At 40.1% G+C, this 15,620-nt stretch overlaps 1 protein-coding gene across 1 annotated transcript in view; it reads right to left on the bottom strand.

Annotated features, from left to right (window-relative positions):
* arhgap24 (Rho GTPase activating protein 24) overlaps positions 1 to 15,620 on the bottom strand; it is a 65,811-nt gene that overhangs the window by 47,154 nt on the left and 3,037 nt on the right. Inside the window, exon 2 of the mRNA XM_070924514.1 lies at positions 7,896 to 8,115. Within this exon, the coding sequence (XP_070780615.1) occupies positions 7,896 to 8,105 (210 nt within the window). The 5' untranslated portion in view covers positions 8,106 to 8,115. The remainder of the gene's footprint in view (positions 1 to 7,895; positions 8,116 to 15,620) is intronic.

Consider the following 15,620-nt stretch of genomic DNA (forward strand, 5'->3'; position numbering starts at 1 on the left):
TACAGCACTGCCATACCAGTGTCTATACAGTATACTACCCACTTCTACTTACAAACACATGATCAGTTATTGTTCACGGGACACGTGATCCCTTTGCAACAAAGATATCACAAAACGTTTCAGATAAAAACAGAAGCTTTACGATCCAGCTCTTTTGCATTAGTGTGAAAAACAGTTTAACAGTATATTAAGACAGTAAGGTCACATGTTAAGTCAACACCTTTGGATTTAGATGACATTACATTTGTGTATTGTGCTTTGTGTCTGTCTGTTTCTATATGTTAGTGTGTATGTTTTGCATTTGTTGACTATGTGTGCACATAGTGGATATTGATATGTCCCTTTGCACATGTGCTCCACCTTGATGTACCCTTAGTGGTAATTTAAACTCTTTGCTTCCTGCTATGCATTAAGCTCTCTCTAAAGCGACTAATACCAAACCTCAAGCATGGCTTTGCTTTATTGGTCAGTTTCTTCACAGCAAAATTCACAAAACAGAAATGAAGATGATTAATTAAATTTACAGACTACAAAACTACCTGTACGGAAGCGAATCTATTTTTGTTTCAAAGATAGAGATCTGGTGAAGGCGTCACTAGGCTACGGCAGGAAACATGATTACCATCCTGGGTTGCATGTATTTTTACATCCATACAGAAAAAAAGATCACTTCAGCTCTTATATCATCTCTAACTCTAAACTTAACTTGTATTAATAGGATATATCGAATTTATAGCAAAGGAGGATATACTATTTATAAAAGCAATACTTATGTGTTGGAATTATTTAGATGGTGTTCTGAGTTACTTACCAGTAGTGATGTTGATGCTTTGATATTAGCCGTGGCTAAGAGTCAGGGGTGAGTTAAGAGAAACATAAAGCTACAAGGCAGCATTAAAAAATATTTAAACCATCCATAACAGCAGACATCTTTTGTGTATTTCTGACACCCGATTCTGCTCTCAGACCTCCCTCCAAGGCTTTTGAGAGGACACACAGGAGTGGATTATATGCCATGAATTGATACTGCTGATACACATTTTTGTCTGACAGGTCACTTCTGTCGCTGGCTGGGGGCCGACTGAGCAGTGACCTGCCACACAAAACAAGAAGCACCTAGATTGCATGTGGCACTTTAAGATGTCTCTGTTAGCTTGTCCACATTTGCTACTATTCATTTATAATCCTGACAAGCAGTCAGTTGGATAGGAATTAACACTTCACTAGGTTAGTAAATGGTACCACCTTATGCCCCAAAATCTGAGCTATTCCTTTAAATTAAATCTCAATCTGCAATAACTGATGTTTCGGCTACAGACAGAGCAACATTAGCATTCATTTGGAGTTGTGTTTCTGGCCACCTGATAAATCTAAATCCGAAATTCGATATCTTTTTAACTTCTGTTTTCGACTAACTCTTGAGGGAAATATCTGGCTCTTTGGCCGCTAAATGTTCTGCTATATTCACCAGCTTAGTCGCTAACTTCGGCCGTCTGCCATTTGGTGCCATGCAGGTAGTTTGTGAGCACAGTGAGTTTTTAGAGCTTGTTGCTGAGCTGCCTGCTGCGGTTGAAAATTATGCAGTAGGGAGAATGAAAAACAGGAAAGTTCCTGTGATCCATTGCTAATATGAAAATATTGATTATAGTCACTTTAATGCGAACTACAGGCATTAACCAACCCGTCTATTCTGTGGGACAATACACAGGCTGATACATGCAGCCGTTGGAAGTATTTTAAGTCAGACAAGGTCTTTTGCTCGGGGTACCAACTGAAACCCCTGTTGTATGTGAAGAATTTTGATTCAACACTTCATACAGCTCCTGCACCAGCTGCATACTCACATCTTTGCGAGGAGATGTGCCCCCCTACGTGTACAAATACCACTACACCTGTACATACCTAAAATTCATAAGTACCCCGTTACCACCTAAAGTATTGGAGACAGAGAAAGTGCACAGAAAACAGAACGTGCAGGAACTTGTTGCAAGTCCAGTGAGAGTTAATTGACTGTTCCCTCCATCAATACAGAGCTTATCAGACATGCAGTCACCGTACAGGAGTCAGAGGGAATAGTCTCTGTATTCAGTGTGCGTACTAGGAATACTGACTGTCAGTGTACAATTAATGATTAATTGTTTTCCTGCTCTAATGTATTGAGCTACTGCTATTATTGTCTAACCAAAGTAATAATGTAAGGGAGAAGAGAAGATGCAGAAATTGGCTTTTAGTATGACACTCGTGCATCAGGTGGCACCCAGTCAAGTTCATACATGACTTAATGTGACACAAGTGAAGTCTGTGATTGGATCTGTAACCAGAAGATGATGTCAGGCATGCGTTTAGTGACGTACACAAGAGCCTGTTTGGATAATGTCCACACTACTGTCCACATTCCTCAGTCCAATACAATGCGAGTCAGATCCCGTCTGGATGTGACTCATTTGTGATCAGATGGCACTGTAAAAATCACAAGTGTATGTGCATGTTTGTCAATGTCAAAAGTGAGATACTGTAGGAGTGAAGTTCAGACAAATGGTACAGTGTTCATGTTCCATCAAAACAGCAGTAAGATGACAGTCCTGCAGTATGAATAATTACAGAACTGCAGTGGCATTTTATTTACTCCTGTTAAATGCCAAGGTCAAACAGTTTCCAGCTCAAGCAGGGGAAAACAAAGGATTTTCAGTGCATTATTGCACTGTTGCATTATTGATTTAACGCAATTTCTCATTAAAGCCCACTACTTTTCTTCAGATCATTTTGTCTGAGTTCAGACACGGCCCCCTCCTGCTTTGAATATTAACAAAGTAACTTGTAAGACTTGTTGTGGCGAGAATCGTGACATCCTAATTAAATGTTAATATGTCTTTCATTTCCTAATACATTATGATAAAATAAAATTGCTTCAATGTATTCATTCATAATGTTACCTCGCTTACTTCACTGGAATACGGATACGACGCTAAGTGGTTTCAATTACAATAATCATACCATTTCACCCACTGAATGAGTACTGTCTTTGTTTATGTCTCAGCCCGATGAAATCTGAGTGTGTGCGTGTGTGTGAGAATGTGAGTGAGTACATGCATGCTTGTGCGTGCATACATCTCCATGGACGAGTAAGGGCAAGTAGATGGCATGTTGACGCTAAGCCCACACGTGCCGTACCCTACGCATGCTTTTCGGTGACCTTTCACCTCCATCTGACTCCCATTCTTCAGATTCCACGCGTTGCTTGGGGAGGTTTGGCCCGACTGTATGGGACACAACATGGTCCCCTGTATTGACAATAATAATACGCTCTTTCTCATGATGTTATCTCCAAACATCAGAATTCCTCTGAGCAGCAGCATTTGAAAACAAAATCTCATCACAATTCTGTATGACTGGTTCAGTATGTTTACTATGTGTATTGCATACAAACACACAAAAAGCTGGACACAACAACATAATGAACAAGTGCAACCCAATAATACTGTTCTGCAAAACATACAACCACTATAAATTGGTTTAATTGAATCCTTATGTCTGGAGAGTATTAATTTAGCTCCCGATTATAACAACATAACCTGACGTCTTCTTCGAGTGTTTTCTGATCTAATGCCCCAATTGGTAGGAATTTGTCAGTGCTTCCAAAACAACCCATACAACCATTATGAAAACAATTCATATGAGCATTTTCTGATCTGCCACTAAGGTTAAAGCAGCAATAAACAATATTCTTATAATAACAAAGGATCAAACAATAATGTGTAATGTGAAAAGTGTTGCATGTAGTGACAAACCCACAGAAAGTTATCTCCTGATTCTACAGTTCCTCTCAGATCTATGAAGGTTCGTAGCTTCTTTCAGCTCATTGTTTTGGTTCTATGATCTGCACCTTTACTGTTTTGGTTCACTGCTAACCGCTCTCATATGGCATCGTTTTCGGAAGCAGATGACAGCTGTTTTCAACAAAAAAACAATAAGAAATGTCACCTGCCCAGGACCAAATGGTAAGCACACACAGTTAGCGACTAGCTAGTGAACACAGTGGAGCATTTAGCAGCTAAAGATTTTGTTTTTGTGAGCACATTCTCACTATCCCTGATGTAATAAACATTCAATAAGTTAGCCTACTTCATAATGGGTAAAAATCCTCATTTTGTGCCATCACTGACTGGTAGAAAATACTAGTGTAAATGATATGGACATTACCATAAGTAGACCATTAGTAGACCTTCAGTAGAGAGAGCCCTTCTGACCCACAAAAAATGGTGGAAAACAAATATAGTGCACTAAGTAGTAAATAGGGTAAGATTTCTGACGCAGCCTTTGTGTTTAAATATGTGACTGTTCATGTCTAATCGGTCCAAGCTTTGTTGGGGACTGTGTTTCCATGGGCAACAGAAAAGGGGGCAGATGTTCCTGCTCCCATTGAGGAGGCAGCAATTAGGCAAATGTGACAGGTAACAAATGGAGACTTCACAGCATGTGAGAGAATTCATTAATAGCTGATCTAAATATGGCTTCACACCACTGCATTATGAGGTTCATGGCTCAGGACAGGGAGATTGAACTCCATTGCACACAAGTTAAGAGATGCATATATAATGGTACATTTGTGTGTGTGTTTGCCCTGATCTTGAACATCAGTGTTACAGGCTAAGAACAACTTTAGTCGAGACTCTCTCTCCTCTTTGCCCTACTTCTGTTCTTTCTTTCAGGACGTTGGGAACTCCAGACTAGTTATCTTGTATTCTGTTGGGTACAGTGTCATGTTAGGGTGTTGTTTTTGTGCTGCTCCATGCCGCTCTGCTTTGGAGGTCACAGAGATTTAAGGGCTTCGAACACTCTGCTCTGCTGCTCTGACCTAGTTTTATTGAAATTTCCCATTCTTGGCAAAAAGTGGCAGTTTTAGGTATCTGAAATTGATGTTGGCTTTGTTTCAAAAGTAGGAAAGAATAGAAAGTTACAAAACATTGAGGAGGAGAGTGTTAATTAAGTAGATGAAGTATTTGGGACGTTAATGATTAACATTTCTGGGGCGATAAATATAGATGGAAAGACTATTTCAATATGGAACAAATTGTTTCCTGTCATTTTCTGTAAAATTATTACAAAAAACGGCTCCACAGTATTTGCATCATTCCCTCAGGATATTCACAGCACCAAGAACTAAAGCAAAACTGCTGGTGCTCCTAATATAAGACCAGACTATGTTTTAAATATGCTGCTTAAGAACCAGAGCTACCCAGAAATAGCAGTGAAGAATATCTCCTCTCCTTGTGTCTGGCCAGTGGCCCACCTTCAGGTCTGGAGCTTTAACCTTCAGAGACTTCTGCTGCTGATGTGGCTTGGGTTTGGCTGAGCGGAGCTTGCTGGGAAATCAGCCAGATAAAGAAGTGTGGGTAGAAGAGCAGAATGAAGATTTCAACTGTGCTCAAGGGTTCAAGTTTCCCCTGGAAAAAGAGGATATTGTTTGGGTGGAATAGATGTTAAAAAAAGGGTTGTGGTCCTTTGTGTGTGTTTTTGTGCAGACAAAGAACAGAGCTCCTGGTGTGAAACAGCTGGCTGCTACAACTGCAAAAGGGTAACAGTCAAGAAATAAGTGAGTGGTTACCAATGAATGAGTAAGAGAACTGCTAATTAATAAAACAGGTAGACTTTAAATAACTCTGAATCAAGGATTATAATGTACGTAACTTGTGAACAGACTCCTGGATACAATGTTAATGAATTAGTATCTATTAACTAGTTCCTAGACATCTGTGAATCTGCATGTCAGCCCTTAGCTTAGCATAAACACTTGAACAGGTCGAAAGAGCTAGCTTCGGCTTTGTTCAAAGATTAAAAAAAACACCCACCACTACATCTAAAGCTCATTAATTAACATGTTATATCTTGTTTGTTTCATCCGTACTTTAAATGTGCTGGTAGACAGATTTTTTTATCCTTGGACAAAGTCATACAGGCTAGCTGTTTCTCCCTGCTTCCAGTCTTTCTGCTAAACTAAGCTTGTAATCGTCTCGTGGCTGTAGCTTCATATTTAACAGATATGAAGGTGGTATCGACCTTCTCATCTAACTCTTGGCAAGAAAGCGAATAAGCTTATTTCCCAAGATGTCGAACTTCTCCTTTAACATTGCTTCTAATCTGTATTCAGTTGTCCCTGGCTCCCTGACACTCAATCCCAGCAAAGCGATCCCTGAGCAGCCCTAAAACAGAAGTAACATAAATCAATGACAACAGATTCTAATTTCTCGTTATCCCAGTTGTCAGTTCAACTTCACCAAAGACAGTTTGTTTAAAACATCCAGTGCCTTATCGAACTATTCTAACCCGGTGGAATTAATTATTTATCCCTTCTCTTCCACATTTCCACATGTCCACGATTTTTCTTTGTAATGAGAATCAAAAGTCTTGTTCTGCTTCTCTGTTCAGTCTGCACATGCTCAGTGAGGGAGGCTGCCTGGTTACAGTAACGTTAGAGACGGCCTTATTGTCTGCATCACTCATTGTCTCCCGTTCTTTGTGTGTTGGCTTCACTGAAAACAAGCTCACAACTTTGACTTATAGTCAAACAGTCAAAACAACCCGACTCATTTGAATCAGAGACGGGTCTTGTTATCTCATTTGGCTGTAAGATGCATCTGCTCTACAGACCCCAGGTGTCCATTGTTTCACACACACTTTCAATGTTTGAGATGAACTACATTTGTTTCTTCATTCATTTCATGTGATGGACAAACATTTACTTTCTCATACTTGCTCAAGTTTTTTAAAAACCAGTAGGAACTTTCTTTTTCTTTTTTTTAAATGTACAAAATAACATAATTACAGGAACTGTGGCTGGAAGCTTTAGACAGAGACAAAAGGTCCTTTTGTTTGCAAAGGTACAGCAGAGTGATTTTACATTCATAGAAGTAAGTCAGGAAAGGACATTAGCACTACCGCTTGTTGATCAACCACCATGCTAAGCTAATACTACTATGCACTATTGTTTTTATTTAATTATGTTAGTTTCTTAGTTAATTAGGAACTTAAAGGACCCTGATGTGGAAAACGTATATTTGGCTTCACAAAATATATATGAAACACAAATATGTATTTGTGTTTTTAGCCACGTTTGTCTTATAAGAAGCTAAACTCTCTTTTCTCTTTGATCTCATTAAATCCACAGTATAGATCTGTAGTAGGAGGGGCCGACTTTGGCTGCAGACACAAAGGATTACTTTACCTGCTAAAAAGCATTTGTGGGAGTCCCGACTATCTGTAGGGGAATCCCCGGACTGAGGCTGAGTTGTGATTGATGGTTCACACAGGTTATCTTGTAGTGTGAAGAGAATGCAAATTATATCTGTTAACGTGTTGTTTTGAAATGTTTGATATTTTCAAACAGATTTCTGGACACGTCCCAAGATATGTGGAGTTTGCAAATTCAATCTAAGAATGGTTGTAATAATTATAATAATTTTGTAATTAACATAATTGACAAAGAGCTGTGTGTCCAGCTGTGACTTTCCCTCTTATGTTTCTGAGTGCCAAAGAGCAGGTATACTTGTTCCAAATCAATTAACCTGACCAAGAACAGGTGCTGCAGCTGGCACAGAGCACATGGGAACCAAATAACTATATTTCCTTCCTGCAGCATACGACTCAGATCTGATCAATTTTTTTAAGCTAACAAGTTAGCTGATTTCAGTACATATTTGTGTGGCAGCCCAAACTCAATTGTTGTTTTTGCGTAATTCCTTTCACTTACTTCACTTGGTTTTTAATAATGGGCAATAGATCAATGTGAATATTCATAATACTAATATATGTTCCAGTATGATTTAAGGACATCTGAAAATGTTTTGTCTCTAAGAGACATTATTTCAACTAGTCTCTCAGTATGTTCGCAGCCTTACCAGGGCTTTGGTCTCCTCCTCGTCTTTGTAATAGTAGAGCTGGTCCCCTCGCAGAACAAACCAGCGACTGTGCCAAGTCTTGACAAAACCCCCTTGCTTCCTGAGCCAGCCACACCTGATGACGCTCGGCCGTCCCTGCCTCTGGATCTCTGTGCTGGCTTGTCCTCCACCGCGCTGGGGACTGCTGTGGGACACACACTGGTCATCCATTACAGCAGCTCTAATAAAAAAGCAAAAAGGCAAAACAGTTTAGGTCTGTTTAGATTTACAGATGTTGCAAGTTCCAAGTAGGCAATAGGTAAACATAAGGTAAACAAACATATTACAAACAGATGGTGCAGAATTCATAAATGCTTTCCTTTCAAACTATTAGAAATTACAAAGAAGTCCTGTGACTCTAAAGCTTAAAGTCCCAATAGTCTGCAAGATTTCAATTAGTAGAGTGTACTTGTATAATAGAGGGAGTGTAATAATTCCACATTCCCCACAGTCCAACACAAATGCGACAAGTCTGTTCATTTAAACTATTCAATCCATTTCATGAAAACCATTTTCTTCCAGTAGAGTCGGTGGATTATCCCAAGATGGGTTTTTTCAATGTCATTTTCAGTTCTAACAAATGCATCACCTGTCTTTCTCAAAACCTCAGCAAATAACATCTATCTGCATCACTAGATAGCACCTGAGGTAAATGCTTTTTTTGTGGTTTGGAGGTACTAACCCTGTAACAGGAATGTCTGGCTTATTTGCTGTGGTTTTACTAGTCGTGGAACATTATGGAATTTGAGGCAGACAGGGTTGAATGTTGCAGAGGCAGAGTGGGAAATGTGGGAGGAGGAATTCATAAGCTAACAAGACCACAGGCCAAACCTCTACTCTCTTTTATCTATTTCTTGTGTCACCCACCTACATATGTTGGACTGCCAGTCTTTCTCTTGTCTCACTGTAACATTTTGTCTCTGTCTCTTTGAACCCTCAACCTCTTTAACTGTTTTGAAATTTTAATGACAGAACCGTTATTATTCATTGAAATATGATCAAATGCGACAAATATCCTCAGCTGCACCTAAAACCTTCACACACGTCAGCACATGTATAGTACATACACGGGTTCAGTCACAAACAACAGCACGAATGCAATAAATCACCCGACACATATTGTTTCCATAAGCATAATAGATTTTAAACCTGTGCATCATTCAGTGACATATGCTACTACTCGGAGACTGCTGCTGTCAGCTCTAGGCATTGCCATGTTATCAGTGGCTCTGGTTGAGCTTGCCTTGGTGGAAGTCCAAACAGCCCACAGGACCAGATGAGGACCAGATGCAGCCTGGCGGTGTTCCAGGCAGCAGTGGAGCAAGTGCAACAGGGCTGCTGTGGTGATTTCAAGCCTCTCTCTGGTTCCATACACACAGTCCAAGTAAGAGAGTACTGTATGCATGTACATGCACGTTCACTAATCCTCTAAGAAAATAGTAGTTTTTCACTTGTTTTGCTTTGTGGTGGCCATAACCTACTTATGATCTTTTGTCCATCTCTACTTCATCTTTGCTCCACTTTTAAGCTGGATATATGTGGGGGAAAAATGGGCAGTGCTCTTACTTCAACAACGGTGAAAGCTATCATCTGAGCTAAGTTCATTCAAGGGAAATTTCTTCATTGCGTGGGATCATTTAACACTAATATTGGAGGTAATAACCACTCTATCCCTGCTGCTTACTACGCACTTGATTTTCTCAGCTTAAACCATGGGTCTCAATCTCGCGGCCCGCGGGCTAATTGCGGCCCGCAGGACAATATTTTGTGGCCCCCACCTTGATATAAAAGTTTAATGTTAGTGCGGCCCGCGATTTTTGTTCGTCCAATGTGCGCTGAGAATGTGCGCACCTCACGGTAGATTGTGTTGTTATTTTTGCTACACAGCTTTCTGTAAAATTCAAAGATGCATTATTAAACCTTAATAAAGCATCATTCTTTTAATTTGAGCATCATCTCCCCGTTAATGATCACTTAGTTTAATTATTGTGAAGCACTTTGTAAAGTCCGTTTCAACACGAGCTCTGTCAATACATCACTTATCGTTCTTCTGATGTTTAATAATGATGACTAACACTTTACAGTGGTGACGGTTTGCAGAAACATGTGATGAATTTTGGGTAAAGTCGCCCCAAATATCCACAGCAGCTGTGCGTACTGATCAGCTGTTGGAGAACCTGTGCGTAATTCTCACTGAGGTCTAATGAGTAGAGCAGACGTACAAACGGACGTTAAAAGACCTTTACATCCATGTTTGCCGCGCTGTGTGACAGCAAATGAGGCTCGTGCATGTGATTCCACAGTGTGTGACATTAATGAAACAGAACCAGGCGAACCTGCTGCTGTGCCACACGACATATTTGATTAGACAACGCCGCTATGCTCCTGCTGCATCCATGGAGTTATTATAGAAAATAAAAGCCAGTAAATAACGCTTCCATGGGATAATGGTGTCTCACTGTCCCGGTTTCATGCTTTCACTTGTTTCTATGACGACGTTTACAACAACAACAGCACGGCGGATAATGAACAGCCACTCACTAACCCGGTACTTTCTACCATCTACAAATGTCATGATGTTCATATCATCATGAAAGACAAAAAGAAAGGCGACTGCTACCGGGCTGTTCTGTTCGGCTCAGCTATGTGAGAGGAAGCGCTGCCAGGTTTCTGGCAGCAAGGAGCAGGCAAGAGACGCCATGTTAAGAAGGAACGTTCATGTTCAGAAGAACCCATTGAAGTTAAATAACTGTTAGTAATGTAGTTTGAGAAGTTTGGATTTTTTTTAGCAAAGCTTTTTTTGTGGAATACCTGATGCGGCCCAGCCTCACCCAGACTCTGCCTCCAGCGGCCCCCAGGTAATTTGAGTTTGAGACCCCTGGCTTAAACAATCTAAGTACACACATGAACACACACACAAAGACACACAAATCACAGTCTGCAGTTGATACCCCCATCTGTTGATGGAGTCACCTGCTGTGTTGCCAGCCTGGTGCCACAGCCCCTTTACAATTTCATGCCTCCTGCACGGGGCCTAGTTAACAGCACGGCTGGGACTGGCCTGTGCTGCTACGAATTGAAATGGTAAATAACTCAGAGGTTTCTTAACATGAGTAACTTGGTGCTGTCTGAGAGTAGAAACACTATTTAAAATTTACATTGCACTGTGGTCTAGTCCAGAGGTAATAAACTGCCATACAGGGATAGAAGGCAGAATAATTACTAAATCTATAAATCAACAGAAAAATGGAGTAAGATTAGTGGAAAAGTTAGTGGTTCTTTGGTCCATGCAGGAACAGCATGATGAATTGTGACCTTTAGAAGTTACTCATTTTTATGTTCCCTCTAAAAGCCAGTTTGTAGGTTCTATCAGACATAGCTAACAGAATCATGGGGAAATTATGTGTTAACAACAGCCATAAAGTAATGAATGTTATATTCTATGCACAATATGAAGATGACCTTTGGTGGAATAAGCAACTGCTTTCAAGCTGGACATTGGAAGATGACATATTAGAGAAGACATACAGTACTTTTTTGTACATTCATTTCAATGTTGGTCTTTTCAGGAACGCTAGGGGTGTGGCACCAGGGATGGCAATGATGCTTTGTTGGTTGGTCAGTCCATCACTTTGGTCCAGACTGAAATATCTCAACAATTGTATTGCCATTAAATTTCGTACAGAGATTCATGTTCCCAGAGGATGAATCCTGGCCATGACTAACTTTTCCTGTAGCGCCACCATGAGGTTAACATTTAGTTTTTGTGTATAACCAAATACTTGCAAAACTAATGACATTCCCATCAGCCTCAGTAAATGTTAGCACACTGTAAACTAAGATGATGATCGTGGTAAACATTCCCTGCTAAACATCGGCATGTTAAGTACAACCTCATAGATCTGCTCGAATGACTGTAGACTCTTACTCTTGTTACAATATATTGTGATAAAATTACCAGATAACAATTACATACACTGCATACCATTCTTTTATTAAACCACTTTGCACATGCATGCCAGTAATATGGATTACAAAGAGGCTATATATTGTTCTGTTTTCCAGATTCAGCAGCCAAAATCATACAAAAATACTGAAATACAGAATTAACAGTCATGGATTCTCACTTGCGGCTGCTTGAAAGGCTGTTGACTCAGAAAAGATCTGCTGTGTCTGATAGGGAACTGATCACTTCCTCACTGACTCACTCTCCTGACTTTTCACAGTCTTCTTATAAACACATTTGAACAAAAGCTAGCGCAGATAAGTTCTAAAATAAATTATAACAATAGCACTGGGTGTTTTACCCGGCCAATGAGCTAGCCAACAACTAACTAACCAACAAGGGCTAAAGACAAGGTAGTTGACCTGTTCTTCAAACCTGGGTTTTATTCTTTTTGCACCAACTGATGCCAGAAGTGGTTGCAAGCATATTTATGACACAACTGCAAAGGCTCTGCAAGAACACATCACTACCTGACTATTTTGTCCATTCAGCACATTGAAAGCAGCCTCCCAGAGGTGCATTCTGTGTCCCTGTAAAACACCTGTGTGTGCAGGTGCATGTGTGGGTACTGTATCTTGTGTAGCAGTAGTGTCCTCTGAGCCTCAGTCTCCAAAAGCAGTGGAACTAGTTATGTAATATTGATGATTTTCCCCCCATCATAACAACAAGGTTGGAAAAGGAATACCTTCAAAACAAAGAAATAGCATATCTACTTTCCAAGGCAGCCTGTAGAAAGGTTTTAAGAAAAATGGAATTTCACTTGTGAGTCATAGAAATAGAGATATAAATAAAAGTGCAATCTGTTTTAATACTGATGCCTAAAGTTCATTGTTTAAAAAAATGTCCATACATGTATGTTACATTTGAAATTAAACAAGACGTATTCAAGTGAAACTCTTCAGTAAACATAGCTAGAGATTGACATGAAGCCCATTTTTTTTCTTTAAATTTGGCGATGACATCAAGTCTAGTCTCTAGAATAATGAACTTGGCAGTATGATGGAGCATTTAATTTCCAAAGCGGCAATTAGTGCTCTGCATTACCATCTGCTCCTGTCTAGTAACACTTGCTTCTGTCTCAACTGTCTAGTAGCATTCAAGACATCTTGAGTTTAAGAATATCCCAGCATTTTCTCACAGCACGCCTGAGAACTTTGACCATACTAAGAAGTCAGAGTGAAGAGACACCCTGACCTTCACTATAAACAACAGCAGCTCAGTGTACAGCACAGACAGCCACACACACACACACACACACACACACACACACACACACACTGTAAACTCAAAAGGACAACACAAAGATAGTCACGAATCAGCCCCCTAAGGCTTTGTGGCATGCGCTGTAATTTCTTAGCAGGATGCAACTGTGGCTCTGCGGCAGTCAAATAAAAATGAATATATTCAGGAGAATAGGAGGAAAGAAAAGAAAGGCATGGACTCACTTTTCTATGACGGGTACAAATCTTTCAAACCACCATTAGTGTTTGTCTCCATTTCAGCACTGAGGTATTAGTATTCTCTGTCTGTCTATGTCCATCAGTAAAATGGATACTGAGCCAGGCCATCTCAGGATCCGGGACGCCTTGTTGTGGTTTAAAAATATGCGTCTGTCAGTGAAATAATAAAATACAGCTACTGGACGTGTCTTTAGTGACGAAAGCTGTTCTCAGAGCAGCCAAAAGGCACTGAATTGTACAATAAATAATTTTCAATTGTTTCTTAGGACAAAACCATTTGATGTAAACTGATACTTGTGATGATGAACCTATGCCTGATGAAAAGGGGTCCTGTGAGTGCTATGCGATGATAATTCAGTATTTTCTCCTTGTGTAATTGATATCTGAAGCACCATATGTTGGCTACAACACCGAGGAAATAAGGATATCTAGAGGTCTAAACAAGACAGGATGTTGGATGAGATTGTAAAATCTCTGAAATGTGATACTGCAGACCTTCTTGTCCATACAGGACCCGTCTCACAGCAGCAGGAGGTTGCTAGTTTTCAGTGCTTACACAGACTGTTTGTTCCCCATATGGGAAAGTACTGAAGCTAACAGCACACAGAAAGCCTGAACTGCTCTTTGACAGGTCTTTGTTTGAATTGAGCTGGTTTGGAGGAAAGGAGATCGAGGCCTCACTTCACACTGGCTCATCTTTTGGGAAGTTGTGCTTGGGAAGATTTTTTGGGGGTAAAAATACAGCAGAGTTACCTAAATCATACATTTCGGGCTGCAAAAAGAAAAGCATTCAATTCCCCCTAATTGAGACTTTACAGTCTGTAAAGGCCCAAACTGCCAAAAACATTGGTGTCGTGTAAGGACAGTGGTAGGAAATCTTCTGTGACCACAGGAAGTGGCCGGTCACAACAGCAGCAAGGGAGCACTCTGTCGAGAGAAAATTGGACTCCACTAACTTAGATCTGCGGCCTTTCCCATCCTGTGGTCGCTATAAAGCATCACAGGCCGAAATGGTAAACATGAATGTGCTATAGTGCATTTTACCGACAGCATGTGACATGATTTCACAGTTTTCAAACTTATGACCATTTGATAAGCCTCACCCCCTTTGTCACTGTTGCTACACCTGTCCGTTCACAAAAGAGTTTACAAAAATGGTGTAAGATTTACCACTTGTTTAGTAATATTTGAAATGACTGATTTCAGACAGTCGATTTTTTGGCAAACTTTCATCAGCTGGAGCTAGCAAGCTAATAAAGCTAACACTGGCGCTTTCAGTTGGTTGAAAACACTCTCTCTGACTGACTTTTTTTGTTTCCAGCTGACTTGTTTTAACGCTGAAATGTTGTATATTAACAGGGGGCTAGAACACTGAGGCTAAAGTTGCATGTCCCAGGAAGTCAAGCATCCATATATAATAAATGTTCCGCATTGTAGTATAGTCCTAACATTGACTTATGGTTGCTAAGCTATGATTGGACACTAGCTCAAAACATGTTGACGAATACTAGAATAATAGTACAGTGCATTTTGTGTTCATATTAAAGGTGATCACAGTGTTGCAAATAATCTCCTCCTCGATGATTCACTTGATAGACACTAATTCTTTATTCATGTCCTTTAATATGTGGCTGACAGTGCCATTACCATCTGTCTGTCTTCACTCCTCAGTTTTGCATTTTCAGCAGCTGCTGCACTCCACATTGGCCCCAGTGCTTGCCAGTAAAGCCTGTGCCAACTTTCCTTGGATGATGGAAAGGTCAATGGTGCGTTAAACAGAAAAGTCACTATGGAGGGTCACAACAGTGCTCCCATTTAGTCTTATTATCTAATCAAGTCTGATATTTGACAACTACAATTGTATTTTCCATCTATCTATCTATCTATCTATCTATCTATCTATCTATCTGATTATAAAGCAACAGATAAACTAGTTCTCTTCCTGTTTCTTGAAAAATCAACTTTATCACCAGTACACCACCACAAAGATGCCAGTAAGATGTGATTGGTAGACACACAGGATGTGACAACTGCATTGCTTATGCAAGTCAGCATGTTTGACAGCTGATTGAATCCACCTGGCAATGACATAAACTCTGTCTGCCTTTCATTAGCAAACATCTAACCAAGGCTAACTCAGATCAAAGCCAATAGATTTGACCATGTCTCTCATTTGTTTGTGTATGTGCACAAACCACCCTCATACCCTGCTAACAGCAA

Source organism: Enoplosus armatus, chromosome 18 (genome assembly GCF_043641665.1).
Source record: "Enoplosus armatus isolate fEnoArm2 chromosome 18, fEnoArm2.hap1, whole genome shotgun sequence".
Lineage (NCBI taxonomy): Eukaryota > Metazoa > Chordata > Actinopteri > Centrarchiformes > Enoplosidae > Enoplosus > Enoplosus armatus.